Below are 27,171 nucleotides of genomic sequence, written 5' to 3'. Positions count from 1 at the left end.
CTCCCTGTCCCAGAAACAGCATAGCAGAATGAGAAGAATCCCAACTCCTAGGAGGGAGTTCCAATCTCTCATGGAAGGGAAAGAGAAGGTGGAGTGTTCATCCAAAGTTCTGTCTTCTCAGAGCTGCCTGAGGAACTGGTTCATACCTTGCCTGCCTTGGAGCTCCCATGGTAATGGCATTAAATAGTACTAACTGCCCTCAGAGGTAGTGCAGTACCACAAACAGACACTAGGGGGAGGTTCAGGCGATGAGCTCTGGAGAACAAAGGCTAACCCCTTTCATTGCACAAATCTCACACAGAAGCCCAGGGAAATTTTGGATGTCACCCACAATCTTTAGACATTTGTTGTGAAGGTCTTTCCCTGTTGGAAGCTCATACATAAGGACTGGGAGATGTTTTTTCCCCAATGCTCAAATATCCATGGAGAGTACGAGAATGCATGGAAACAGGGAAATCTCACCTAATCAAATTAACAAACTGCATCTCCAGAGATAAAGTAGTACATCTTCCTAAAGGAATGAAGATATTTGATCATCCCACAGCAAGCTCACAATAACCACTTAAAGGTTATCAGTATGCTAACAGATAACACAGATGAAACATAAAAAAAAAGCAATCAGGAAAATGATGAACTAGCAAAATGGTAATAAAAATACAGAGACATAAACTCTAAAAGGAAAAATGAGCAGAAATATAGAAGATGAAGAACACCATACCTTTATTGGGATATTCAGTGGAGTGTTCAGCAGGTATCAAGAAGAATCAGTGGCTTTTTTTTAACTTTTCAAATAAGTTTTATTGACAGTTGTGTATTTTTAACATTTTATTTCAGAATAGGTTTAAATTTATACAACATAAATTGTGAGGTAGTCATACGAAGAATTCCCCTACACCCCTCAGCTCATCATTTCCTGTATTAATAGTTCATTAATGTCTTAGTCACAATTATGGATCCACACACAGCTTCTCTTAGTTTTCTCCAAAAGCCTTTTGTCACTTCATTCCTCCCAGTCTCTGGTTATGTATGAAAAATGTATAAAAAATCTATAATATGCCTCATTAAAAGGACCAAAAGAAACAATAACCAACACAAAATCTGCAGAGCACCAGCCTCACACATCATGTATGGAGAAAAGTGAGATTTATAGGTCGAGAGCTTCATTTTGCTGCAGTTCCCACCAAGAGTCCAGACGCATGGTGTAGGGACTGAGATGAGCCTGTTTTCCTGAGGAGCCTCCACAGGGCCCTCTTGATGTCCCTGTTCCTCAGGCTGTAGATAAAGGGGTTGAGCATGGGGGTGACCACAGTGTACACCACTGAGGCCAAGGCACCCTTTCCGGGAGAAACTGAGAAAGCTGAGCTGAAATACACCCCAATGGCTGTTCCATAAAATAAGCAAACAACCGACAGGTGAGAGCCACAGGTGGAGAAGGCTCTGTACCTCCCACCTGGTGATGGGACTCTCAGAATGGAAGAAATGATTTTATAGTAAGAGAAGAGGATCCCTGAGATAGGGAAAAAACCATATATGATGCCAACAAGATACCTGACTATGACATTGGTGAAGGAGTCAGAGCAGGCAAGACTGAGAAGTTCAGAAGGGTCACAGAAGAAACTAGCAATTTCTACTTGCTTGAAGCAGGTAACTTTTAACACCATCAGATTATTCAACAGAGAATCCAAAAGGCTGGCCACAAAGGACACCAAAACTAAGAAGCTACAGCGGCCAAGATTCATGATGGCCTGGTAATGCAGGGGGTGACAGATGGCAACAAACCTGTCATATGCCATCACGGTCAGAAGCAAATCATCCATGCATGCAAAAATGAGAGAGAGAGACAACTGTGTCAGGCAGCCCACATAGGAGATGACTGTGCTGTGAGTGTGGACATCCACAATCATCTTGGGAACCGTGGTGGAGGTGAAACCCACATCAGCCAAGGACAGGTTGACGAGGAAGAAGTACATGGGGGTGTGGAGGTGGGAGTCTGAGCTGACGGCCAGGATGAGGAGCAGGTTCCCGAGCACCGTGACCAGGTACATGGACAGGAACAGCCCAAAGAGGAAGGACTGCAGTTGTAGATCTTCTGAGAAGCCCATGAGATGGAATTCTGTGACACGTGTGATATTTTGTGTTTCTATATATCCTGGAATCCTATTGGAAAAGAAAACAGTGTTGATAAAAGGAAGCACACAAGCAGGCAATCAGCACATTTTATTATTTTCAGTTCAACCAGTTATGTGTATAGCACATGGGTAACTCTAAGATTCTTAGAATAATTGAATTAAAGAGACAAATTTTGGTGAAATACAATTTTTTAAAGATTTATTTGTTTATTTGAAAGGCAAAGTTATAGAGAGGCAGAGACAGAGAGAAAAAAGAGAGGTCTTCCATCCACCAGTTGTTCCCCAGATGGCTACGACAGCCAGAGCTACACGAATCCGAAGCCAGGAGCTTGGAGCTTTTTCCAGGTCTCCCATGCAAGTGCAGGGTCCCAAGCACTTGGACCATCTTCTACTGCTTTACCAGGCCATAGCAGAGAGTTGTATCAGAAGTGGAACAGCCGGAACTTGAACTGGTGCCCATATGGGATGGCAACACTGCAGGCAGTGGCTTTTACCCGGTACACTGCAGTGCCAGCCCCCATAATAATTTTTTGACAGTGATGAACTCAATCTTCTTACAGCTTTTTCATGATCTGTTTTTTAAATTTTTATTTGAAAGTCAGAGATTGTGAGCCCAGGGAGGCTCTACTCAATATGAAACAGAGATTTTTTTTTTTTTTTATGCCTCCTCTGTGCCAAGCAAATAATAGGGTCTGAAGAACCAAAAAAGGTGGGGGGGGATGTCATTATTCCCAAAATACACTGCTTATATGTTTACGAGGGTATATTTGTACTCTAAAAGGTTTTGTAGGAATGGAATTAAAACTATCAATTAATTTTAATAGAATTGAACTTTGGGGTATAAAAGTCTTGTCGTAATATGGGGAAATGTATATTATGAAAAACTTGTCATGATTTATTTTAGGCATGGAAAGCCAAGACACTCTGGGGAAAAAAAAAAAAAAAAAAGAAGACCTAAATGAAAGATCTCTGTGAGTGAGATCCCAGTGCAAGAACGGGGCAATCAAAGAAGGAGGTACCTTTCCTGAAGGGAGGAGAGAACTTCCACTTTGACTATCAGCCAGTGAGAAAAAGATTGAATCAGCAAACTCAAAAGGCTTCCATAGCCTTGGCAACTCATGACTAGAGCCTAGGGAGATTACTGACGCTGTAAACAAGAGTGTCAAATTGTTAAGTCAACAACAGGAGTCAATGTGTACTTACTCCTCATGTGGGATCCATCCTTAATGTGTTGTCCAATGTGAAGTAATGTAATAACTAGTACTGAAACAGTATTTTACACTTTGTGTTTCTGTGTGGATGCAAACTGTGAAATCTTTGCTTAATATATACTAAATCGATTTTCTGTATATAAAAGTAATTGAAAATGAATCTTGATGTGAATGGAATGGAGAGGGAGATGGGAGGGGTGCGAGTGTGAGGGAAATTATGGGGGGGGGCATTGTAATCCATAAACTGTAATTTGAAAATTTATATTTACTAAATAAAAATAAAATAAAATAATAAAAATAAAAAAATTGGGGCCAAAATAAATTCTAATTTTTCATTCCATTTTTCCATGAATGTTTTAAAGTTCTAGTACAAGGATAGCAGTAACAAGTCCTGCTACAGAAATAGGAATGAGCAAGGTCAAGCAGCTTATATTTTAGTGAGTGAAATGAAGATCAACCTTAAAATGGGAATAACAATATCTAAATTTTCTTTTGTCCACTTTTGATTCATCTATTGCATATACATCACATAAGAAGCTTCTATAAATCCATTCATTACTTAATGAGGTATCAACTCAGGTACAATGCCCGTGTCAAAGATCCTGGGAACATCCTCTATGCACAGGAATAATCAGTGGATTGGTCAGGATTCAAAACTGCATGGTCATTGGATCTGATGCATCTCCATTATCTCCCAACCATCAGAATGTATTAAGCAGAGTTCCCTAAGTTACAACATCAGGTACCTTTGAAGTTGGTTGTCAATCTCTTCACAGACTCTGCATGGGAAATGGGACCTAACCCCTCATCTTAATGTCTCATATTGATAGTAAGTGGCAAGAATAACGAGAACTGGAGGAAGTTGAATGCTGAAGTGAACTCTCAAGAGAAAGATCTTCCCTGAGTTACCCTGTGCCTGTTCATCTGTGATCTTTGCCTTTGAACTCAGCACCCTTCCCTGGCTGCTGCCCACTATGGTCTACAAAGAAACCCCAAAAGAAGAGCACAGCAAACAGGAAGTCTCTCCCTGGAAGGACAGAAAAGGGAAATGACTTCTTGGGTCGTCACAGGGGAATACTGGCCACGTTCCTTGTGTCTGAAATCAGACCACCTGATTCAGAATTGCCCGCTGCTGCTGCTACCTGACAACTGGATGTGAATTCTATGAGAGTGTGTAGCCCCTCTCCTCCTCTATAAAATAAAAATGTGGGCTATGTGATGAAATGAAACAAGCTATTAAGGACGTAGAGTTCAGACAGTGGCACTTAGGGCCTGTGATGCTTTGGTTACTGATATCCTCATCCTGAAACTCATGTTCACGTTGGGTGTTCAGGGGTAATTTGTACAGACTCATTTGCTGCCATCATGAAGGAGATGCTGGTGGGAAGAACAATCGGTGTGAGAGGAAAGAAAAACACTGTCTGACCCCCTTGAGAACCAAGAGCATAAACCTCACAACTTCCTGAGCTGAAACGTAGCCTGTTGGTTGCTTCCCGTCTGTCTTTCACAGCAATCACTTCATCCTAGTGATGAGGAAACTGGTCCCGACATTCCCAGATCCTTGCACTGTCTCCCTCTGTACATACCAGGCTGGGCTGAGTCTCTGAAGCATGACCAAGGGTGATGGGACCCCTGCTCCTCTTCTTCAGGGAGTGCAATGGGAGACTTGCGTCCTTTACTTGGGACTGGAAAGGGGACAGTCAGGCCGTGCCCTCCTGATGCTGATGCTCCCTGTGGTAGGAATCAGCATGGAGCTACTAGAATTCCCCTGGCAAAGTCAAGGTCTAAAGGTGCTGGCTCATTATTTATACTTGGAAGACCCTGGGGACTCAGTGCACAGAGCTCCTCATTAGCCATGGTCCATGTTATCCCAGTCTCTGAGGCCTTGCTGATATTAATGAAAGAGGAAAAGTTAAGTGTACCTGGAAACTTTTCAGAGTGAAAGCTCGCCTGTGCTCCTTGCTGCTGATAAGTTACATGATCTTTATGTAAAATTCAGACTTCCATTTTGAATTCCACAACTCAGTGTGTGATTGTTATGTCTGTAAATTCATTGTATTAAGGATGATACCTGAGGAGAATTCACTCTTCTTTGCCAAGAATCTGATTCTAGGTCCTCATTAGTCTCTATAGACAAGCTTCCTATGTTCATTTCCTAAGCACTTGCTTGGGTTGGTATTTTGTGTCTTGGCAACTTATAGCTTCTTACTGATTTGAATGAGTATGTCTAAGTGTGTCTCTTATAAAATTACATTGACATAAATTATTGATGCTTCCATGTTTATTTGGTAACACACCTCAGTACTTTAGAAGCAGCAAAAAAAGGGTACTTCAAAAAGTTTTTAGAAAAAAATGTAATTAAGGGGTGGGCACTGTGGAATAGCGGGTAAAACTGCCACCTTCAGTGCCAGCATCCCATATGGCACTGGTTCGAGTCCTGGCTGCTCCACTTCCTATCCAGCTCTCTGCTAATGCCTGGGAAAGCAGTGGAAGATGGCCCAAGTGCCTGGGCCCCTGCACCCACATGGGAGACCCAGAGGAAGCTCCTGGCTCCTGGCTTCGGATCACCACAACTCCGCCCATTGCAGCCATTTGGAGAGTGACCTCTCTCTGCCTCTGCCTCTGCCTCTGCCTCTTTGTAACTCTGCCTTTCATATAAATAAATAAATCTGGGGGGAAAAAAAGAAAAACACAATTAAAAGAAATGTTCATAATATACATTTTGCATGAAATTTAAAAATTGCATATGTATAACAATGTCTTCTATTGTTCCTGTTGTATGGTAAATAGTTGTGTAAATGCACTGAGTCACTCTGTAAGGAACCAGGGTAAAAGGAAAGCAGTATTTCCGCTGGTTCTTGTCACCTGGATTATAAAATTTGGAGCTCATCTGTCCAGCTGTCCAAACTACCCTGCTGGCCCACATATGAGGAAACAATGATCCCAGCAATCCCTCCTGCAGCCTCTGCATCCCACAAAATTCACTGGGCAGGGCTCTCTTGCTGTGGCCCATGACGGGCAAGTGAGAATGCATTTCCATTCCATGCTCAGTGAATAGTGAGGTCTGAGGCTGTCTCCTTAGGACTTTTCAGAACACAGTTGGGCCTTGACCTCCCAAAACAGATGCATCTGGTAATGGATACACATCTATGATTTTTCTTGGACTGGGACCAGCAGTCCTTTTAAAATTTTTCATTCCGTTTTATTTATCTGCAAGGCAGAGAGAGGCAAAGGTAAGATAATGATAAATTATCAGATAATGATAAAACCCATCTTGTAGCCTCCTCCCCAGGTGCCCCCAATAGCTAGGGCAGGGCCAGGACTAACCCAATGCATACAAGTTAGTATGGGTCTCCCACATAAGTAGAAGGAACCCAAATACTTGAGCCATCATCTGCTGCCTCCCATGAAGTGCATTTGCAGGAAGTGGATTAAGAAGCAGAGCTGGAACACAAATTTATCACCTCAGTACAGGATTCAGGCATCACTTTGCTAAATGCCCACCCCTGGGAGCAGAATTCTGAAAGTCTAAAAGCACAGGCTGATATTTGACACTCATGTGATCTTGAAAACTTTAAGTGCTAACATCTGTATGCACCAAGGTTATGCAATGACCAAGCTGCCTTTCAGCTGAACCCCCATCAAATTGTCATGCTCTCAGATTCTCCTGCAGGACAACTGTCTCTGTGTTTGTACTGATAGAGTTTCCACTCATACTGCTTCATGATGTATCCACAGCCAACTAGTCCATAGAGGTGATCCTGGTTTCTCTTTATCTGTCAATGTCACAACATTTTGTGGCAAAATTCACAAGTGATTCCAGTAGTGTATGATTTTTGTGCATCATGTAGTGTTCATTTTGCTCCAGAATGTATTTTCTTTAGATTTTTTTTATGAGTGTCATCAATTCATTAGTGGTTAAAAAATACAATGTTGGCCATGCTGATATCAGTAAGACAAAGGAATAGGAAGTCAGTCCAAGGTCTTCATTTCACCCACAGAGTCCTGACTTAACAACATCCATGGACCAAATTCTCTGTAAGAACTCCACAAGCCGGTTAAGGCTTTACATCAAGCCCAGAGGAGCACAAAGCCAAAAGGAACTACCTCAGAGTGAATGGCAGCATTCTTTGTGTTTGTCAGCCAAGGCCCTGCCAGGCCCAGAAACACCATCTCAGGATAAGCAGAAAACCCCCAACTCCTAGCATCTGTCTTGGAAGGGAAAGAGAAGATGAGTTATCATCTCAGGGGCTACCTGAGGAAGTGCGTTATACCTTACCTGACTTGGAGTTCTAATGGAAAAGGCAGTGGCCTATGGGTACCATATTAGGAGCAACTGAGAACTATGGAAAACACCTAGTTATCCTCCCAGAGCAACTTCAGTACCAGAAGCAAGACACCAGGCAGAGATGATGATGTGCTCTTGACAACAACTATAAACTCACACACAGCCCAGAGAAGATGCCTCCCAGCAAAGGTTTGAGAGTCCCCAACAATCTCCGTGAAGGTCTTTCCCCATATGAATCCAGTCCAGAAAACTTGGGGAAGGTGTTTTCCCCAGTGATCACATCTAACCAGAGAACAAAAGGAATGCATAGAAACTGGGAAATATGACCCAAAGGAACAAATGCTTCACCAGAAATAAGTTACTAAACCCTCTTTAAAGATATGGAGAAGGGGAGGCATCGTGGCGCACTAGGTTAAACCTCTGCCTGTGGCACTGGCATCCCATAAGGGTGCCGGTTCTAGTCCCGGTTGCCCCTCTTCTGATCCAGCTCTCGGCTGTGGCCTTGGATAGCAGTACAAGATGGCCCAAGTGCTTGGGCCCCTGCACCCACATGGGAGACCAGGAAATAAGCACCTGGCTCCTGGCTTCAGATTGGTGCAGCTCCAGCCGTTGCAGCCATGTGGGGAATGAACCAACAGAAGGAAGACCAGTCTCTTTCTCTCTCACTGTCTGTAACTATACTTGTCAAATAAATAAAATCTTTTTAAAAAATAAAGATTGGAGATATTTGATTTTTATTTTTTTAATCTTTTATTTAATGAATATAAATTTCCAAAGTACGAATCATGTGTTACAATGGCTTCCCCCCCATACCGTCCCTCCCACCCACAACCCTCCCCTTTCCCACTCCCTCTCCCCTTCCATTCACATCAAGATTCATTTTCGATTATCTTAATATACAGAAGATCAGCTTAGTATACCTTAAGTAAGTATTTCAACAGTTTGCTCCCACACAGAAACATAAAGTGAAAAATAATAGATGATTTTTTTTAAATGATGATGAAATCAGATCAGACCTATTGTCATGTTTAATCCCAGTGAGAGTCAAGTTGGGAATTGATAATTTCTTTCTTTTTTTTTTTTTTACAGAAGATCAGTTTAGTGTACATTAAGTAAAGATTTCAGTCGTTTGCACCCCCATAGAAACACAAAGTGAAATATACTGTTTGAGTACTCGTTATAGCATTAAGCCTCAGTGTACAGCACGTTAAGGACAGAGATCCTACATGAGGAGTAAGTGCACAGTGACTCCTGTTGTTGACTTTACCAATTGACACTCCTGTTTATGGCATCAGTAATCTCCCTATGCACCAGTTATGAGTTTCCAAGGCTATGGAAGCCCCTTGAGTTCTCCGACTCTTATCTTGTTTAGACACGGTCATAACAACAGATTCAAAATAATCATCTCAAAGACTGTCAGCTAGCTAAAAGATGACACAAAGAGATCAACTGTGCAACCAGAAAAAAAAGGAATAAATGAAAATAAAGGTAGCAAACTATAAAAAAGAAATAAATTTTGGAGATAAAGAATACAATAACTCAGTTGGAATATTCTATAGAGATTCAACAGCAGGTTCAAGTACAACAAAGAATCAGTGTACTTTTGGACTTTTCAAATAATTTATTTACTAACAGTTATATCATCATTTTTTAACACTTTATGTCAGAATAGTTTTAAATATACAAAAAATTGTGAGGTAGTAATACATAGAGTCCCCATATACCCCTCATCCTATGTACCTTATTACATCACATATTGATATCTTTGTTACAGTGAACCACACCCATCTTCCAAATTATTATAAAGACTATTTATTTATTTATTTGAAAGAGTTAACAGAAAGAGGTAGAAAGAGAGAGAGCGAAAGAGAGAGAGAGAGAGAGAAATCTTCCATTCACTGGTTGGCTTCCCAAATGGCTGCAATGGCTGGAGCTGGGACAGGCCAAAGCCAGGATTCAGGAGCTTCTTTCAGATCTCCCATATGGGCACAGGGGCCCAAGCACTTGGGCCCACCTCCACTGCTTTCCCAGGTGCATTAGTAGGGGGCTGGACTGGAAGTGGAGCAGCCAGGGCTGAAACTGGCACCCATGTGGGATGCTGGTGTTGCAGGCAGCAGCTTTACTCGCTGTGCCACAGTGCTGGCCTTGTCCCCTATCTTTTCATCCCAAACACTTTCACTTATTCCATGACTCCCAACCTCCAGTAATCAATATTTTCATGTTCAGATTCAGATTTTTTTAATTGAAATTATCTAGTCACAGGAGCAAAAGAAAAATAATGAAGAAAAGTGAATAAAACTAGAGGGATGTATGGGATAACATAAGGAGATATGCCCTATATTCCATATGCCTTATGGAAATTACACAATAAGAATAAAGAAATGGAGTATGGTAGAGAGCCATTTTTAAGAAACAGTGACTCCTATTTGGAGGTTCCTACATTTCAAGAAGGAAGTCCATATACACATTATAAAAGCTCAGTTAGCTCCAACTAAAATAAATCCAAAGGACTACCACTAAGCCAAATGAGAATCAAAATATCCATGTTGCAGAAAAAAAGAGAATCCTGAAAGCAGCAAAGGCGAATTCACTTATCACATACAATGAAGCTCCTAAAACACTACAGACTTTTCAGACTATCTCTAGGGTACCTTAAAAATTCTCACGCCAAGGGCTGGAGCTGTGGCAAAGTGGGTTAAGCTGCTGCATGCAGCCCTGGCATCCCATATGGGTGCCAGTTCAAATCCTGGCTGCTCCACTTCTGTTCCAGCTCCCTGCTAATGCACCTGGGAAAGCAAAGGAGGATGCCCCAAGTGCGTAGGCCCCTGCCACTCATGGAGGTGACCTAGAAGAAGCTCCTGACCCTGGCTTAGGCCTGGCCCATCCCTGGCCATTGCAGCCATTTGGGGAGTGAGCAAGTGGATAACAGATCTCCCTCGCTTTCTCTAAACACCCCGCACCCCGTGTGTGTGTGTATGTCTGCCTTCCAAATAAATCTCACTTCATTCTTCACAGAAGTCAAAAAAATCAGAATCTCTGGTGGCAGGACCCAGGCCTGATGTTCGGTGAACAACCCTGCTGAAACAGGAGCAAAGACAGGGGTCCACACTGAAAACCAGCACAAATAAGTTACATAGGATCAAAATGTGATGAAAAGTATAGAAGAATCATGGAAAAGATGTAAACTAGAAAAATGCAGAAAGGGTTGTTCATTTGCCCAGGATTCCTGGATCATCAATAATAAACTGCAGAGAGTTCTGCAGAGCTAAAGTAGGATTCAGGCATGCAATGGTTAAGATGTATAAAAAATCTGTAATACTCTCCATTCAAAAGTGAAAAAGAAGCATTATTCAGACACAAAATTTAGGGAGACGAGAGCCTCATACATCATGTAGTTAGAGGTGAGACTTGTACTTCTAGTTGCTTAGTTTTGCTTCCTTTTTCAACCTGCAGTCCAAACGCATGGCGCAAGGACAGAAATTAGGCTGTGTTGCTGAGGAGCTTCTGTATGGCTCTCTTCAAGTCCCTGTTCCTCAGGCTGTAGATAAAGGGGTTGAGCATGGGGGTGACCAGAGTGTACACCACTGAAGCCCAGGCACCCTCCCCCGGAGAAAGTGAGAAAGTTGAATTGAGATAAACTCCAAGGCCTGTTCCATAAAATAAGCAAACGACTGACACGTGAAAGCCACAGGTAGAGAAGGCTTTGTACTTCCCACCTGCTGAGGGGATTCTCAGAATGGAGGACACAATGTTATAGTAAGAGAGGAGGATCCCTGTGATAGGGAGAAAACCATAGATGATGCCAACAAGATATGTGAATACGTCGTTGGTGAAGGAGTCGGAGGGAGTCAGGCTGAGAAGCTGAGTAGGCTCACAGAAGAAATTAGAAATTTCCAGTTTCTTGAAGCAGGAATCCCTTAAGACCATCAAGTTCTGCAGCAGGGAATACAGAAGGCTGGCCCCAAAGGACATCAAAACTAAGAAGCCACAACGGCCGGGATTCATGATGGCCTGGTAATGCAGGGGGTGACAGATGGCAACAAACATAGGCCATCACAGTCAGAAGCAAAGCATCCATGCATCCACAGATAACAGAGAGAGACATCTGCGTCAGGCAGCCCACATAGGAGATGGCTGTGCTGTGAGTGTGGATGTCCACAATCATCTTGGGAACCATGGTGGAGGTGAAACCCACATCAGCCAAGGACAGGTTGCAGAGGAAGAAGTACGTGGGGGAGTGGAGGTGGGAGACTGAGCTGACAGCAAGGACAATGAGCAAATTCCCGAGCACCATGACCAGGTACATGGACAGGACCAGCCCAAAGAGGAGGGGCTGCAGCTCTGTCATCTCTGAGAAGCCCATGAGATGGAATTAGGAGACACATGTGACATTGTGTGTTTCAATATAACCTGGGAATCTTTGAAAAGAAAATAGCATTAGTATAGGAACAAATGGCTCATGGCCCTTGCCTATATTTTCAACTCAACCCATTATGGGTATAGCACATGAGTAACTCTAACGTTCTTAGAATAAATTGAATTTAAAAATTTGGGGGGACAATACAATTTTGAAATTCTTAATCTTTTGAGGTGTGTTTTACATCTTTTTCAAGACCACCACCTCTGTTTCACACTTGGAGACATACAACCTCTGCCATCTTCCTCCACAGTGACAGACTCAGTCTTCCTGGAGCTCCTTCTGATTGGTTTCTGTGTTCCTCTTCTCCATCTATGCACACCTGCTTTAGACACTCACCTGAGTTGAGCACTGTCTGTGATCACAACCAAATGCAACCAAGTCTTCTCTAACAGAAAAGAATAACAAGTGCATTTTCCCCCTGCAGGACATCATTCTAATTCAAGGAAATGAAGAGCAATCGAATATATCTTATTTTCTTCTCAGGCCATGACAAAAGCTCATTTGACTGAAAATATTTATAAATACTCTATAAAGTTAGGACTGCATTATCTAGACTCTAAATTGCACTTGCTTTTCGTGATTGGAAGCTATCGTTGTGTGTCAGGGTTTCATAATTCTTAGGTTTTCTGGTTTCCCTCCATTGTCTCTTTTGCTCTAAAAGGCTGACACACAGGGAGACTCCCCAGATGCCTGCACTGTGTGTGGCAGACCAATGCAGAGGCTGGGAGCTGGAACTCAATCCAGGTCTCCCACATGGGTAGCAGGGGCCTGACTGCTTGTGCTGTCACCTCTTCCTCTCACAGTCTGCACTGGCAGGAAGCTGAGTCACAGCCCAGAGCCAGGAATCCAACCCAGGTACCCCAGGTGGGAGGAGGACATCTTAATCACTCCTGTTTGTCTCTTTAAAGTCATCAAGTACATCCATCCTCATCACCAGTGGATGGCAGACGTTCATAAGTATGCTTTAACTAAATGCACATGACCATATGAAACCACTGACCACAAATGTTATATTAGTGTATTCTTATCTGTCCAATATTTAGAAATAATGGACTATTTAGAAATACCTGAATTTTTAAAATTTTATTCATGTTTTTATCTATCCCCTTTGCTCTCATGCTCTCATCTACCCTGTATGATCTGCTATGTAAGAGCTATATCTTCCTCAAATATTGTTTCCATTTTTCCACTCTTTTCTATAGAGACCTGGTAAGACTGCTTTATAGTTTTTATGATCATAAGTGCCCTTATTTAAGTTGAGATATTTGGTATCAGAGAAGGCCAAGGCCATTGGAGTCCCAAACTTCCTGTGCATAATTCAAATATTTTCATTTTATACCTTTTTGATTCATTGGTTGTAATTCTCTAATTCTGGCTGCCTAAAGGAAACTCAACTTTATTATATTAATAGTCCATACTGTCATTGAATCAAGAAAAGAATTGTAAAACAAAGAATGCCAGAAAAGAATGTAAATGCACTTGAGCAGTTTCCTTATCTATAAATGAGGAACAATAATTGTTCACATTATAAGTCTGTGGGAAAGGAGCTTCTGTAAGTATTTTACTACATTCTTTTTCATTTTTCATTTTATTTGAATCTGGGCTGCCTCCAGGGTACACATGAGCAGGAATTGGATCAGAAGTGAAGTGGTTGAGACCTGAACCAGGTACTGTGACACTTGTTGCAAGCTTCCCCACCTGAGGCTTCATTTTCTGCAGCAAAATACAAGCTCCTTGTGCCAGTACTGATTTAGGGATCCTTAAATAGTTTTCTTTAAAACTTACCTGTTAAGTATTATGGGGCTCATTGGAGTAGTGTGCTATATCTGCTGCTCCTGAAATATACTAGTGTGAATTGATGTTCTGTTTTATTTTCTCTGTGAAGTACATTGGTCTCCTTCAAACACTTCAAACACTGTTCAATCCTCACTTGAGAAGTCAACATTTAATCTGTCTACATGTTAGTATGACCATGTTTCCAAAATTTCTGTGCTTCTCTCCATACCACACATAGGAATATTTCTAAAAGATGTGTGTGTGAGATTGTTTGAGTTTCAAATTTGATGAAATTTCAATCTTATTAATAATCAGCTGCATCTGCTGTTCCAATACAATATCAATCATTATGAACTCTTTCCTCTTTAGATAGACCGTCAAATATTTCCTTGTCTAATGTCTGGTAGTAATTCTTCCATGAAAACTCACTAAGAAATTTCATCTTGTGAGGGGAATAATAATTCCACTTGGTTCAAGTGGAGAATACGTGGCCCTGGGAAGTGATTGGAAAAATCGGCATTTTAGTCCTGTGTCAGTTACCTACAACACTCAACAATGTGTATAAATCTCTCCACCTCTTTGTAATTGTGTTGTCCACTAGACATAGGAAGAATACACCCATATCTGTGACAGGTTAGCACCAAGGGGAAGTTGGAGCTAAAACACATCACTGTTGTGCTTCTTCTAAATACAGATTCTGTCTTTACAGAAATAGCAGCTTTGTTGATAGATGTCATCCTCAAAGGTCAGCTGAGGCTGCAATGATGACAACTCTAACAGGGGTCTCACCTTGGGCAAAAATGTCTCCCTCCTCCCTTCTCTCTCTACGTTTTCCTTTTATTATAGATCAGACCATCTCCGCCTTAATTTTTCAATACTCATAAACAATGGTTATGCTATAGATTCTATTAACTGAAATTGCATGTGTCCTTCACAGAGACAAAAAGTGCATAGTATTCTGAGTTTCTATATCTATTTCACATTCCTGAAAGGGGTGAAGGTAATGACAAGAAAGCACCAAGTGTATTGAAGCCACACAGTTATACCCAATGATTATGAGCCAGGCAAGGCTTTCCTCTATATGTTGCAGAGATTTTTTTATGCCTCCTCTGGACCAACCAACAAATGGGATCTGAGGAATCAAAAATGAAAGATTGCCATTCTTCCCAAAATGCACAACTTATATATACATTTGTGAGGATATACTTACACTGTAAAATGTTTTGTCAGAATGAAAATTATTTTGGGTTCATGTTAATGCAAAAATAGTTTTGGATATAAAATTTTTGATAATATGTGGAAAATGTGTATTATGAAAAACTTGTGCATGGATTTAAAAAACAGGTTTGGGTCAAAATGAATTCAAATATTTCATTCCATTTCTCCATGAATGTTTTGAAGTTCTCAAACAAGGACAAGAGCAGCAAATCCTGGTACAAAAATAGGAAGGCACAGTATCAAGCAGGTTATATTTTAGTGAATGATATGATTATCAACCTTAAAATAGTAGGAACAGTATCTAAAATTTTGCTCCCCTTTGATTCATCTATTGCATATAGATCACATAGGAAGCTTCCATTATAAGTTCATTCATTACTCAATGAAGTATCAACTCAGATGACAATGCCCCATGTCAAAGATCCTGAAAACATCCTCTACACACATGAATAATCAGCAGATTGGACAGTATTCAAAACTGCATGCTCTCTGGATCTGATGATTAAAGGTCTCCACTGTCTCCCAGTCATCAGAATGTGTTAAGCAGAGTTCCAGAGGTTAAAACATTAGGTACCTCTGAGATCCATTGTTATTCTCTTTCATTTTCTACAGTAGAAATAAAATCCTCATACCTCATATTAATGTCTCTTTTTGAAATTAAGTAGGATGATTTATAAGAGAAGTAGAGGAAGTTGAATGCAAAGTGAAATGACTCGAGAGATATCTTCCCTGAATGACCCTGTGCCTGCTCTGCCTGTGATCTTTGCTTTTGAATTCAGTCACATGTCATTGGCTGCTGCCTGCCATAATCTACAAAGAAACCCAAAAAAAAGAGTAAAATTAACAGGCGTCTCTTCTTTGAAGGGACAGAAAAGTGAAATGACTGCTTGAGTCATCAGAGGGGAATATGGATTACATTCCTTGTCTGAAATCAGCCCAACTGATTCAGCATTGGTTCCTCCTTCTTCCCTGACAACTCTTGATTCGAGTCCAACAAAAGTGCTGACTCCTCTCCTCTTCTATAGAATAAAAGTTTGTGCAGCGTAACTTGGGAGATTGTATAATGACATGAAACAAGTGACTCAAGATGTAGAGTTCAGACACTGGCAGTCATAAAGTTTTCAATAAAATTTCAAGATGCTTTGGTTACTGCCACCCTTCCCATCACCTTAATGATCTTGTTTGGGTGTTCAGGGATAGTTTATACAGACTCATGTGCTACCAACATGAAAGAGATAGCAGTGGGAAGAAGAATAACTCATTTCAAGAAAAACTCTGAATGAGAGCTTTGAATCCCTCTGAGAACCAAGAACATAAACCTCACAAATTTCTGAGCAGAAATTTTGCCTGATTCCTTCCCATCTGTCTATCCCAGCAGTCATTTTCATCCTGGTGATGAGAAAGCAATGTTCCTGACATTCCCAGATCCTATTCCTTCTCACAAGAACCAGCAGGCCACAGAAACGGGGATTCATGATGACTGGGTAGTGCAAGGGGTGGCAGATGGCCACAAAGTGATCATAGGCCATCCAGGTGAGGAGAAGTGTGTCCATGCCCCCAAAAACCATGAAGAAGTACATTTGAGTGATGCAGCCTGCGAAGGTGATGGAATAGCTTTGAGTCTTGATGTACTGCAGCATCTTTGGGATGGTTGTAGAGATGAAACAGATGTCAGCCAAGGACAGGTTGGAGAGGAAGAAGTACATAGGCGTGTGGAGGTGGGCATGGGAGCTGATGGCCAGGATGATGAGCAGGTTTCCAAGCACCGTGACCACAAGCATGAGCAGGAACAAACCAAATACCAGAGGTTGGTGCTTTGAGTCTTGAGAAAAGCCCAGGAGTAAAAATCCTATAATACTTGTTCAATTTCCAGTTTCCATGTAGTTGACACATCAGCTAAACAATTCAGGAAGAGAAGGCATGTGAAATAGACAATGAGCAGCCTTTCAATTCTCTCTGAATTTTCAATTCTTGAGGTGAAGAATTGAGAAAAACAAGCTTACTGTTACAAAACTTAGGAATTCTATAGTCTGTCACTTGTTATAGGCAACATTTTGTAATCTCTGTCCGTTAGCCTCTGGGACACTCATGTATTTCCTTTGGTTTTGTGTGTCTGTGTTGTTTTATTTTAGAGGCAGAGTTATGGAGAGGCAGAGGCAGAGAGAGAGGTCTTTCATCCACTGGTTCACTCCCCAGATGTCCACAACTGTCAGAGCTGTGCTGATCTGAAGCCAGGAGACAGGAGCTGCTTCCTGGTCTCCCACATGGGTGCAGGTGCTCAAGCACTTAGGTTATCTTCCACTGCTTTCCCAAGCCATATCAGAGAGCTAGATGGGAAGTGGAGCAGTCGGGACTCGAACCGGTACCCATATGCAATCTGGCGCTGCAGGTGGTGGCTTTAGTCACTATGCCACAGCACTAGGCTCTCACCTATTCCCTTTATCTCTGACTTAGAGTCAAGGACTACAAACAGCAACTTTAGATCTTAGGAATAAAATAGTCCACATCTTTGCTAACACATAAGAGGCCCAGTGATCTAAAGGAAAGTTATAGGCCATCTTGCTTGTTTGGGGCACATCTGAAACCAGAAAACCACATCTGGGTATTAAGAAAACGTGAGAGCAAGGACAACATCTAGATAAAATATTGCAGGATAAGTAGGATGATGACTTACTTCCCAAGGTAAAGAAAGGAAGAAAAGGAAGGGAGAGGAAAGGAACATGCATATTAGCAGGAAACTAGGATTAGGAGCAGAGCCAGAACTCTGCCCAGGCTCTGTGATATAGGATGCAGGCATCCCAAAAAGCATCCTAACTAATCAACTCATCAAATGCCCACCTGGCTTACTTATTTTAGTGAGCACACATGCAGAGATCCTATGGGCCATGGCCAGGATTCTGGTGTTCCCTGGAACGTAATCTGCATCTTAATATCATCAACAGCATTGCAAAATAAAGCAATTCCATTCCCTACTAGGTCTATTGCAGGGACTTCCTTCCAAGTGTCAATCCTGATAACACATCTTTCTGAAATGAACATCAAGCTGCATCACTCTCCTCCTACAACCTTGAGATGTCTTTCTGGTGCTGCCTTTCTGATTCTGTTCAGGATTTTATAGGAAAAAAAAATCACTAACAAGGTGGCTGGCTTACAAATGACAGAAATTGCATGTGAGATTTCTAAGAGTCAGGGAGCCCTCTCTTATTTATTCTATTTCCTTAAGCACTTGTAGATCCACACAAAAATAAATTTATCCTTTATTTCCATGAAGTTATAAAGTTTCATTATATAGTCCATGTGAACATTCAGGTTTTAGAACTGTTTTCATGAAAGTAATCATTTGGCCAGAAAAAGGTTCTATTTCTGGGATAATCAAATACTGTTCTTTCAGTCTACATTAAAAAGTTGAGACAATGAAAAATGTACAGTGGAAAATATAATTGTGCAGTGCAGCACTGTAGCACAACACTTGCATTTCATCATCCATTCTGGCTGCCCTGCTTCCAATTCAGCTCCCGGCTAATACACCTGAGAAAGCTCTGCCACCCACGTAGAAGACCCCTATGGAATTCCTGGCTCCTGGCTTTGGTGTAGCCCAGCCTTGACTATTGCAGCCATTTGGGAAGTGAACAAATGGATATACAATCCCTCTCTCTCTCTCTTTCTGTGCACGCTCCTGTGTCTCCCCCCCCCCCCTTTGTCACTATGCCTATCAAATCAATGAATCTTGGTATATATTTAAAAATAGCACCAGCCAAATGATGATTCAAATGAGTCATGACATTAGGGTTAGCAATGTTTATCTTAAGTTGCCCATGTATTAGAAACTTTCTGCCTACATTCAGATCAAAGGTTAGACATCAGAAGCTGGAAGGTTAGTCATCTTTGTTCATACTAGCCCCTTTGTCCACGCACCAAACAAGTATGCCCTATTCTACTTCTACTGCCTAGAGTCCGAGGGCAGTTGTGCTGAACTATGTTGGGAATTACAAAAGAATGAATGCAGCAGCTTGTCAGTCACTGAAAAAGTCCTGGAAACCATTCTGCAAGAAGGGAGTCTTGGGCCAGGCTATGTGGAGGCTGTTGGGATATGAAGATTAAGGGTGTGTGGCCTTTGTATTCATGGTCCGGCCTCCCAGGTGTAAAGATAGATGCAGAAAACAGTAATTGTAACATAGAAAATTAAGTGCTAAGGGGGATTATAGTGTGGAATACAGAGAGGGGCTCTAAATTGAGCCTGGGGCTATGGAGTCATGGAAGCATTCCTGGAAGAAGGGCTACCTGGGAAAGTAGCTATTCAGAGAAGGGTTGAGTCAGGACTCCCTGGAAGAGAGAAGAAGAATGGGAGATGTTTGAAAAAGGAGGCAGTAGAGGCCAGAGGGTTCTGGCAATTTGCTCTTGCTTAAGTAGAAAGTGGTAGATGAGAACGATAAAGAATGATGTTGGATAGATGGGCAGAAATGACATCTCTAAGAACCTGGAAAGAGAAATTGCACAGAGAATGGTGATGTGAAGAGAGTACAATTAAGGGGGAGGGGACAGAGAGAGAGAGAGAGAATGAATGAATACAATCAAGGGACTAATGTGATATGAATTACAATTATTGCTGGTACCTGGAGGGAAAGATGAGTTTGGGGCAGACATAACATTTGGGGAGTCCTCACATCATTTGAGTTGAAGGGACCCACTGAAGAATTATGTTGCCTAAGAAAGACAAGCACCAAGAGAGGTGCACAAGGAAATCAAGGGAAATCATGGGAAAGGGATATTGTGGGTTCCAGTGCACCCCTGCCATCCCCCAAGAATTAAGGCAGGGGATGTCAAGAGGGAAGGTGGTGTTAGGCTTACCTGTGTCCTTCCCTTTCCCTCCCTCACACCCCAACCCAAGAATTTCTATGCCACAGTCCAAGATGCTAGGGAATTCAGCCTCTGCTTTCTTGAAGGAATCTAATAAGAGCCCTGGATAAGAGTTAAGAGGGAAGGGGAAGCACAGATCGTTCTGGAAAGCAGGAAATGTCCCTAAGCAAGTGTGGGTCACAGAATTCAGAAGGCTTGGGTAGGGTAATTGATGAACAACTTAATATGTTATCCCTCTTAGTATTTTTTTTGTTCTACTTAATACTTTTGGTTGAATACTGTAATCAATACACAATTATTCTTAAGTGCTGAAACTTAACTGAAAAGTGATCACTGTTAAATATAAGAGAAGGAATAAGAGAGGGAAGATATGTGCAATTTGGGACATGCTCAAGCTGACTTACCTCAAACGGTAGAGTTAGAAACATACCAGGGGATTCCCATTCAATCCCATCAAGGTGGCATGTACCAATGCCATCTCTCTAGTCCCGGTGATCAATTTCTGTTTACAATTGATCATAGTGATAGGACTAAGAACCAAAAGCATCACATAAATAAGAATAGTGTCTGCAAATACTAGCTGATAGAATAAAAATGGGAGAGAACGATCCAACATGGGAAGTGAGATACACAGCAGACCCATAGAATGGCAAATGTCCTAATAGCACTCTGGCCTCATAATCAGCCCTTAAGGCATGTGGATCCAGCTGAAATGCCCATGAGAGTATTTCAGGCATGGAAAGCCAAGACACTCTGGGGGAAAAAAAAAAAAACCTAAATGAAAGATCTCCGCGAATGAGATTCCAGTGGAAAGAATGGGTCATCAAAAAAGGAGGTACCTTTCTCTGAAGGGAGGAGAGAACTTCCACTTTGACCATAGCCTTGTCTAAATATGATCAGAGTCAGTGAACTCAGGGGGCTTCCATAGCCTTGGCAGCTCATGACAAGAGCCTAGGGTGATTACTGATGCCATAAACAAGAGTGTCAAATTGTTAAGTCAACAACAGGAGTCACTGTGCACTTACTCCTCATGTAGGATCTCTGTCCTTAGTGTGCTGTACATTGAGATTTAATGCTATAACAAGTACTCAAACAGTATTTTTCACTTTATGTTTCTGTGTGGGAGCAAACTGTTGAAATCTTTACTTAATGTATGCTAAACTGATCTTCTGTATATAAAGAGAATCAAAAATGAATCTTGATGTGAATGGAATGGGAGAGGGAGTGGGAAAGGGGAGGGATGCAGGTGGGAGGGACGTTATGGGGGGAAGCCATTGTAATCCATAAGCTGTACTTTGGAAATTTATATTCATTAAATAAAAGTTTAAAAAAAGAGAGAGAGAATAGATCTAGAAGGGTCCAAGACTTTGCTGTTAAAAATTTACAGTTCTATCAGGACCTTGGGGCATCCATCTGTGCAACTTGGACTGGAAATCATAACACTAGACCATGTGGTCCAGGGTAGTGAAGTGGCCAACAAATTCTAGCACCTCTCGTCATCTTCCTAACCACGCCCACTAACAAAACAAAACCAAAGAGAAAACTCACTACACAATGGCAGCTATTACCAAGCAGTCTAATCATTCTTCCTTCCCAGAAATTACTTTCAGCAAGTCTTTCTCCATGAACATTACAGATTTTACCTTACCTTATACTTAACAAAAGGCAATGCCCTTTCCCCTCCCATAGTTTCCTCAACACTTACCAGGCTATGCAGGCTCGGCAGCATGAGCCCACACAAAGCCAAATGTCTAGAATCTCTTTCTTTCATAGAGGGTGGATGATAGACAGAAGGTCTGGCCCCCAGAAAAGTGGAAGACAGAGCCAGGCATGTGCCATAGGGCCTGGATCACTTCTTCTGGAGATGATGTGAGTATCTTCTGTGTGGGACCTTGAAGACTATAAGTTAGTGAGTTCCAAGTTGTGTCCTGGAGGCTGTATCCCCTCTGAAGCTAATTAGACAAATTGATCAGTGATGTGTTCATTCTCTGATTATTTTGGCTCCACAAAGACAGGGAATCTAAACTGCCAATTCATTATCCCTGGGAGACTAACACTGAAGACATCTATAATTTCTCTCTCCTACGTTCTTCACCTCTGGGAAAAATTAATCTTACTTGGATCACTTCTTTGTGACAAATATGGCAGCATTTTTTGGCTTGTAGATTCCTAATAAGATGATGGTTGAGTAGAAAAAGTTCCAGGATTCACTGGAGCAGTGATGTCAAAATCTAGCCTAAACCAGGACTGCCTCAATATTTGTGGTTTTTTAAAGATTTATTCATTTATTTGAAAGTCATGGTTACACAGAGAGAGACGGATAGCCGGGGGCGGGGGGGGGGGTGTATTCCATCTGTTGGTTCACTCCTCAATTGGCCAGAATGGCTAGAGTTGCACCTATCCAAAGCCAGGAGCCAGAGCTGCTTCCAGTTTTCTCACGCAGGTGCAGGGACCCAAGGACTTGGGCCAACTTTTACTGCTTTCCCAGGCCATAGCAAAGAGCTGCATCGGAAGTGGAGCAGCCAGGACTCAAACCAGCACCTATATGGGATGCCAGCACTGCAGGTGAGGGTTTTACCCGCTATGCCACAGCGACACCCCCTCAACATTTTTTATACATAGATCTTTAAGGCCCACTCCAAAGTTTCTGTCTCAGGAAATCTCAACTTGAGTCCATCAAGTTTTATGTTGGACAAGTTTCAAATTTGATGGTTCCAACGACAATCCTTTGAGAACCACCATCACAAATTTAGGTTTATCAAAAATAGCAACTAGGGCTCTGTCAACATATGGCTTCCCACTCAATCCCAGACTTATCTTGTCAAGTTCTTCAGAAGACCTAAGAGTCTATTTGTTTAAAAATTACAATAGGTATGGGCAATGTGGCCTAGTAGGTTAAGCCACCACTTTGGAAACCAGCATCCCATATTGGAGGGCCTGGGAATTGAGTCCCAACTCCATTTCCATCCTGCTTCCTGTTAATGCACACACTGGCAGGCAACTGATGATGGCTCAAGTGCCTTGGTCCATGCAATCCACGTGGGACCACAGAATGAGTTCTGGCCTCTTGGCTTCATCCTGGCCCAGCTCCAGCTCTTGTAGGCATCTAGGGAATGAAATAGCAGATCCAGGATTCTCTCTCTCTCTGTCTCTCTAACTTTTAAATAGATAATGTTATTTCTTTTAATTTTTATGTAACAAGGTTGTTATTTTCCTTTATTTATTTTTTAGTGTTTCTATTTTAATTTTCAATTAGTTTTTTAACAGATTCAGTGTGATTTGTAGATAGTTCTAATAACAATGATATTCCATTCCTCCCTCCATCCCTCCCTAACCATCCCATACATCCTTCTCCCTATCTCTTAATTAGTTTTTGAGATAACATCTTTAAAATTTACATTACAGTAAAAAGCCTTAATACTTCATCAAAGAAGAAGTTTAACAAGTACAAAGCAAAAAGACACTAGTAGGAATATAGACAATGACTATAAATAATAACTGGAAAAATGAACATTTCACCCATATAGAGTAAATGTTAAACACAAATAAAAATTAGATGTTTTATTTCTTGAACTTTTGGTTAACACTTTTAACACTTTTCTATGGTTATATGTGTGTGTTTGTGTACACAGATATGTAACAAAATGCAGCATTTTAACCATTTTCAAAAATGTTTCTTGGGAGCCAGTGCTGTGGTGCAGTGGGTTAAAGCCCTGTCCTGAAGCCTCAACATCACATATGGACACTGGTTCTAGTCCTGGCTGCTCCTCTTCCAATCTAGCTCTCTGCTATGGCCTGGGAAAAAAATGGGGGGTGTTCCAGGTCCTTGAGCCCCTGCATCCATGTAGGACACCTGGAGGAAGCTCTTGGCTCTTGACTTCAAATCGGTTCAGCTCCAGCTGCTGCAGCTGTCTTGGGATTGAACCAGCAGATAGTGGACCTCTCTCTCTGTCTCTTCCTCACTCTAACTCAGTCTTTCAAATAAATACAATGAATCTTTTTAAAAAAAGTTTTGTGAGTTATTTTGATTTACTTGCACAGCAGTATGACAAAGAGAAATCTTCCATCCACTAATTGACTCCCCAAAATGCCTACAACAGCCAGAGCTGGTCCAGACTGAACCCAGGGGCCCAGAATTCCATCCTGGTCTCCTGTGTGTATGGCAAGGGCCCAAGCACTTGGACTATCATCTGCTGCCTCCCAGGTTGTATTAGCAGGGAGTTGGATGAGAAATGGAATAGCTAGGGCTTGAATAGGCACTCCACAATGCAGGCACCCAAGAAACTGCTGAACCAGCTTTGCCACAATGCCAGCCCCTATTGTAACCATTTCTTAGTGGATAGTTCAGTGGCACTAGACACATTCCAATGTTGTACACTGTTGCTGTGGATTCATTCTGGGAGGAGAAGCACAGTGGGGGCAAGAGGCGTGGAGTCACAACACAGACCCCGGGAGTCAGGTGAAAGTGGGCTAGAGGTAAGCAGTTTGCAGACTCATTGATTTCAGTTGGTGCAGCAGCTTCTATAGCCAAGGCAGCCAATCTGGTCAAGGGGTGGTTTATGCCCTAACCAATCACTGCCTATTGCCAGGCATGCTCCTTTGCCAGTTGGGTTCTGAAGCCATTCCTGAGTAACTGACACTCACTTGCCAGTGGCCATCTTGGCACAGCCTTCTCATTCCACCACATTTCCCCCTTTTTGTTTATTTTTGAACAATGGGAGGCACAATCCTTGGCCATACCATTGTTGACCCCGTTTCTATGTGGTCTCCTCATTTGGCTGTGCCTGTCTTAGGTTGTACCCCAGGGGATCTTACCTGTTGTTGACTAACCAGCCCTCAAATTGGGAGACCACAGGAGTGCTTGCTCAGATGGGGGTAGGAATGAGGAACAATGGTAATCAGGAATGGCAAGACTGCACGCAGGCTGTGGGCTTTTCTAGTGGCTGACTGGAGCTAAGTGGGGTATAAAGCAGTAGCAGATTTGGCTGTGGGCAGTTCCTCAGGGCAGGATGATAGGGCAGCAGCTTGACAATCAGTAGCAGGTGCATCCACTAACAAGGCGGACTCTCAGTCTTGTTCAGTTGGTCTGGTTGACTGTAAGTTACAGGCTTGATGTTTCTGGCTGGTAGCCAAATGGGCTGTCCCACATTCTCTGGAAAGACACAAGCATATCCTCGGCCCTTGGTTAGCAGAAGCCTTTTTATGGGTGTTGTAATCCAGGGCCTGAATTGTGAATCCACTCTGACATTAATGGCAAACATGTGGGTGGGATGGGGTCTAGTGGCTGCCCTGAGAGCCCGGGGTACCCGGGGACTGCCACAAATGTGGGGATCCTGACTGGTTGCAGATGGGATGACCTCACATGGCTTAGCACTTTGAGGTTTTCTAAGTTCATCCCATGGATATTTGGGGGATGGCTGGCTAGGCATTGCGACATTTTCTGATGGCATGTCATTTTCACTGTCAGAGCTCTCTCTCCCTAAGTTATCAACTGGTGCCTGTGAGGCAGCAGCCTGGAGGGGCAGGCTCTTATCACTCATGTATTCATTATGTTTGGTAATCTGTGTGGATTTCTGAGAGGGGGGTATCTTTCCCATGTTTGAGTACTTAAGAGTGGTGCACCACACCAACTCTAGCCAAAGGAAAGACACACACAGCACTGCTGCCATAATAAAACAAATTCCTAGCACCTCAGTGGCTGATGGCATTATGCAGGGGGGTCCCTACATTAGATGAACAGACAGTGGTGTATCAGATCGTAAGTATGTCCAGTGCTTAGAGGGGAACTCCTTGATTTGTTTGGTCAAGGCCATATGCCCACGCAGTGTATCAGGAGCTCACCTCTCTCGAGTGAGGGAAGATGACTTGGCTCCAAATTCTGGGATGATCAGTCCCTTATGTGAATTCGCCGGGTGAACCAAAAGTAAAAGAAGGAACCGAGGGGCCGGTGCCATGACTCACTTGATTAATCCTCCACCTGCAGTGCTGGTATCCCATATGGGCACCAGTTCTAGTCCTGGTTGCCCCTCTTCCAGTCCAGCGCTCTGCTGTGGCTCTGGAAGGCAGTGGAGGATGCCCAGTGCTTTGCCCCCACACCCACATGTGAGAATAGGAGGAAGTACCTGGCTCCTGGCTTCAGATCGGTGTAGCATGCTGGCTGTATCGGCCATTTGGGGAGTGAACCAGCAGAAGAAAGACCTTTCTCTCTGTCTCTCTCTCTAACTCTGCCTGTCAAAAAAAAAGGAGGATCCGAGAAGTGGCGTTACACTTCTGGGTGGTGTGTACCTAACCTAGGTACACAACTGAGGACAAGGGCAAGGAAATGGGCGTAGGAGGGGGTTCACCCTCACAGAACTGAACAGCACACAAAACACCGAGGGGCCTACTTGCTGAAATCAAGGGGGGACCTCGCCAAGTCCGACACACTGTCTCTCATTCATGTTGGGCGCCAGATGTTGCTGTGGATCCATTCTGAGAGGAGTAGCATGGTGGGCGCAAGAGGCACGGAGTCATCACACAGACCCCAGGAGTCAGGTAAAAGCAAGCCAGAGGTGAGCAGCCCACAGACTCCTTTATTTCAGTTGGTACAGCAGCTTACATAGCCGAGGCAGCCAATCCGGTCAAGGGGCAGTTTATGCCCTAACAATTCACAGCCTGTTGCCAGGCAACCTCCATTGCCACGTGCTTTCTGAAGCCATTCCTGAGTAACTGACACTCACTTGCCAGTGGCCATCTTGGCATGGCCTTCTCATTCCACCACAGTACACTGTCCTCTATCCAGTTCTTTTAGCTTTTCATCATCCCAAGCAGAAGTCTGTACACCTTACAAAAAACAACTGCCCATTCTCTAACTCCAGCCTCAGGGCAGCCTCTGTTCTACAGTAGTGTCTGAGAATTCTCTATCTGGGTTCCTCACTGAAGTGGAATCATACAATATCTGACATGTTGTGTCTGTTTTATTTCAGTTCCATCATGTTTTCAAGGTTCAACTATGGTACTGTATGTATCAAAATGCCACTCTTTCTAAATTTTTTGTTTCATTTTGATAAAATTCACATCAAATCTCTCAAGATACTAATTTTTCAAGCTTTACTGAGGTATAATTAACAAATAAAAATCATAGATTTTGATGTTGTAATATACCTATAAGTTGTGAAATTATTATTACAATCAAGTGGACACCTCACATGAAGACCATTTGTGTGTGTGTGGTGAGAACATGGAAGATGCAGCAGAGTACCTGTGTCCAGCACTTGACTCTGGCTCCTGACT

The 27,171-nt window shown here is 42.5% G+C and overlaps 1 protein-coding gene and 1 pseudogene across 1 annotated transcript; both read right to left on the bottom strand.

Moving 5' to 3' along the window:
• Window positions 1-677: 677 nt before the first annotated feature.
• Window positions 678-3,291, bottom strand: LOC100346338 (olfactory receptor 7E178). The gene has a single exon (XM_008252318.4). The coding sequence runs from the start codon at window positions 2,100-2,102 to the stop codon at window positions 1,161-1,163; it is 942 nt and encodes a 313-aa protein (XP_008250540.4). The 5' UTR covers window positions 2,103-3,291; the 3' UTR covers window positions 678-1,160.
• Window positions 3,292-8,445: 5,154 nt separating this feature from the next.
• On the bottom strand, window positions 8,446-26,499 carry LOC138845840 (olfactory receptor 7E178-like; annotated as a pseudogene).
• Window positions 26,500-27,171: the final 672 nt, after the last annotated feature.

This window comes from Oryctolagus cuniculus, chromosome 16, assembly GCF_964237555.1.
Source record: "Oryctolagus cuniculus chromosome 16, mOryCun1.1, whole genome shotgun sequence".
Classification (NCBI taxonomy): Eukaryota; Metazoa; Chordata; class Mammalia; order Lagomorpha; family Leporidae; genus Oryctolagus; species Oryctolagus cuniculus.
Note: the sequence above shows the minus strand (reverse complement) of the source record. Positions and strands in the feature narration are given on the sequence as shown.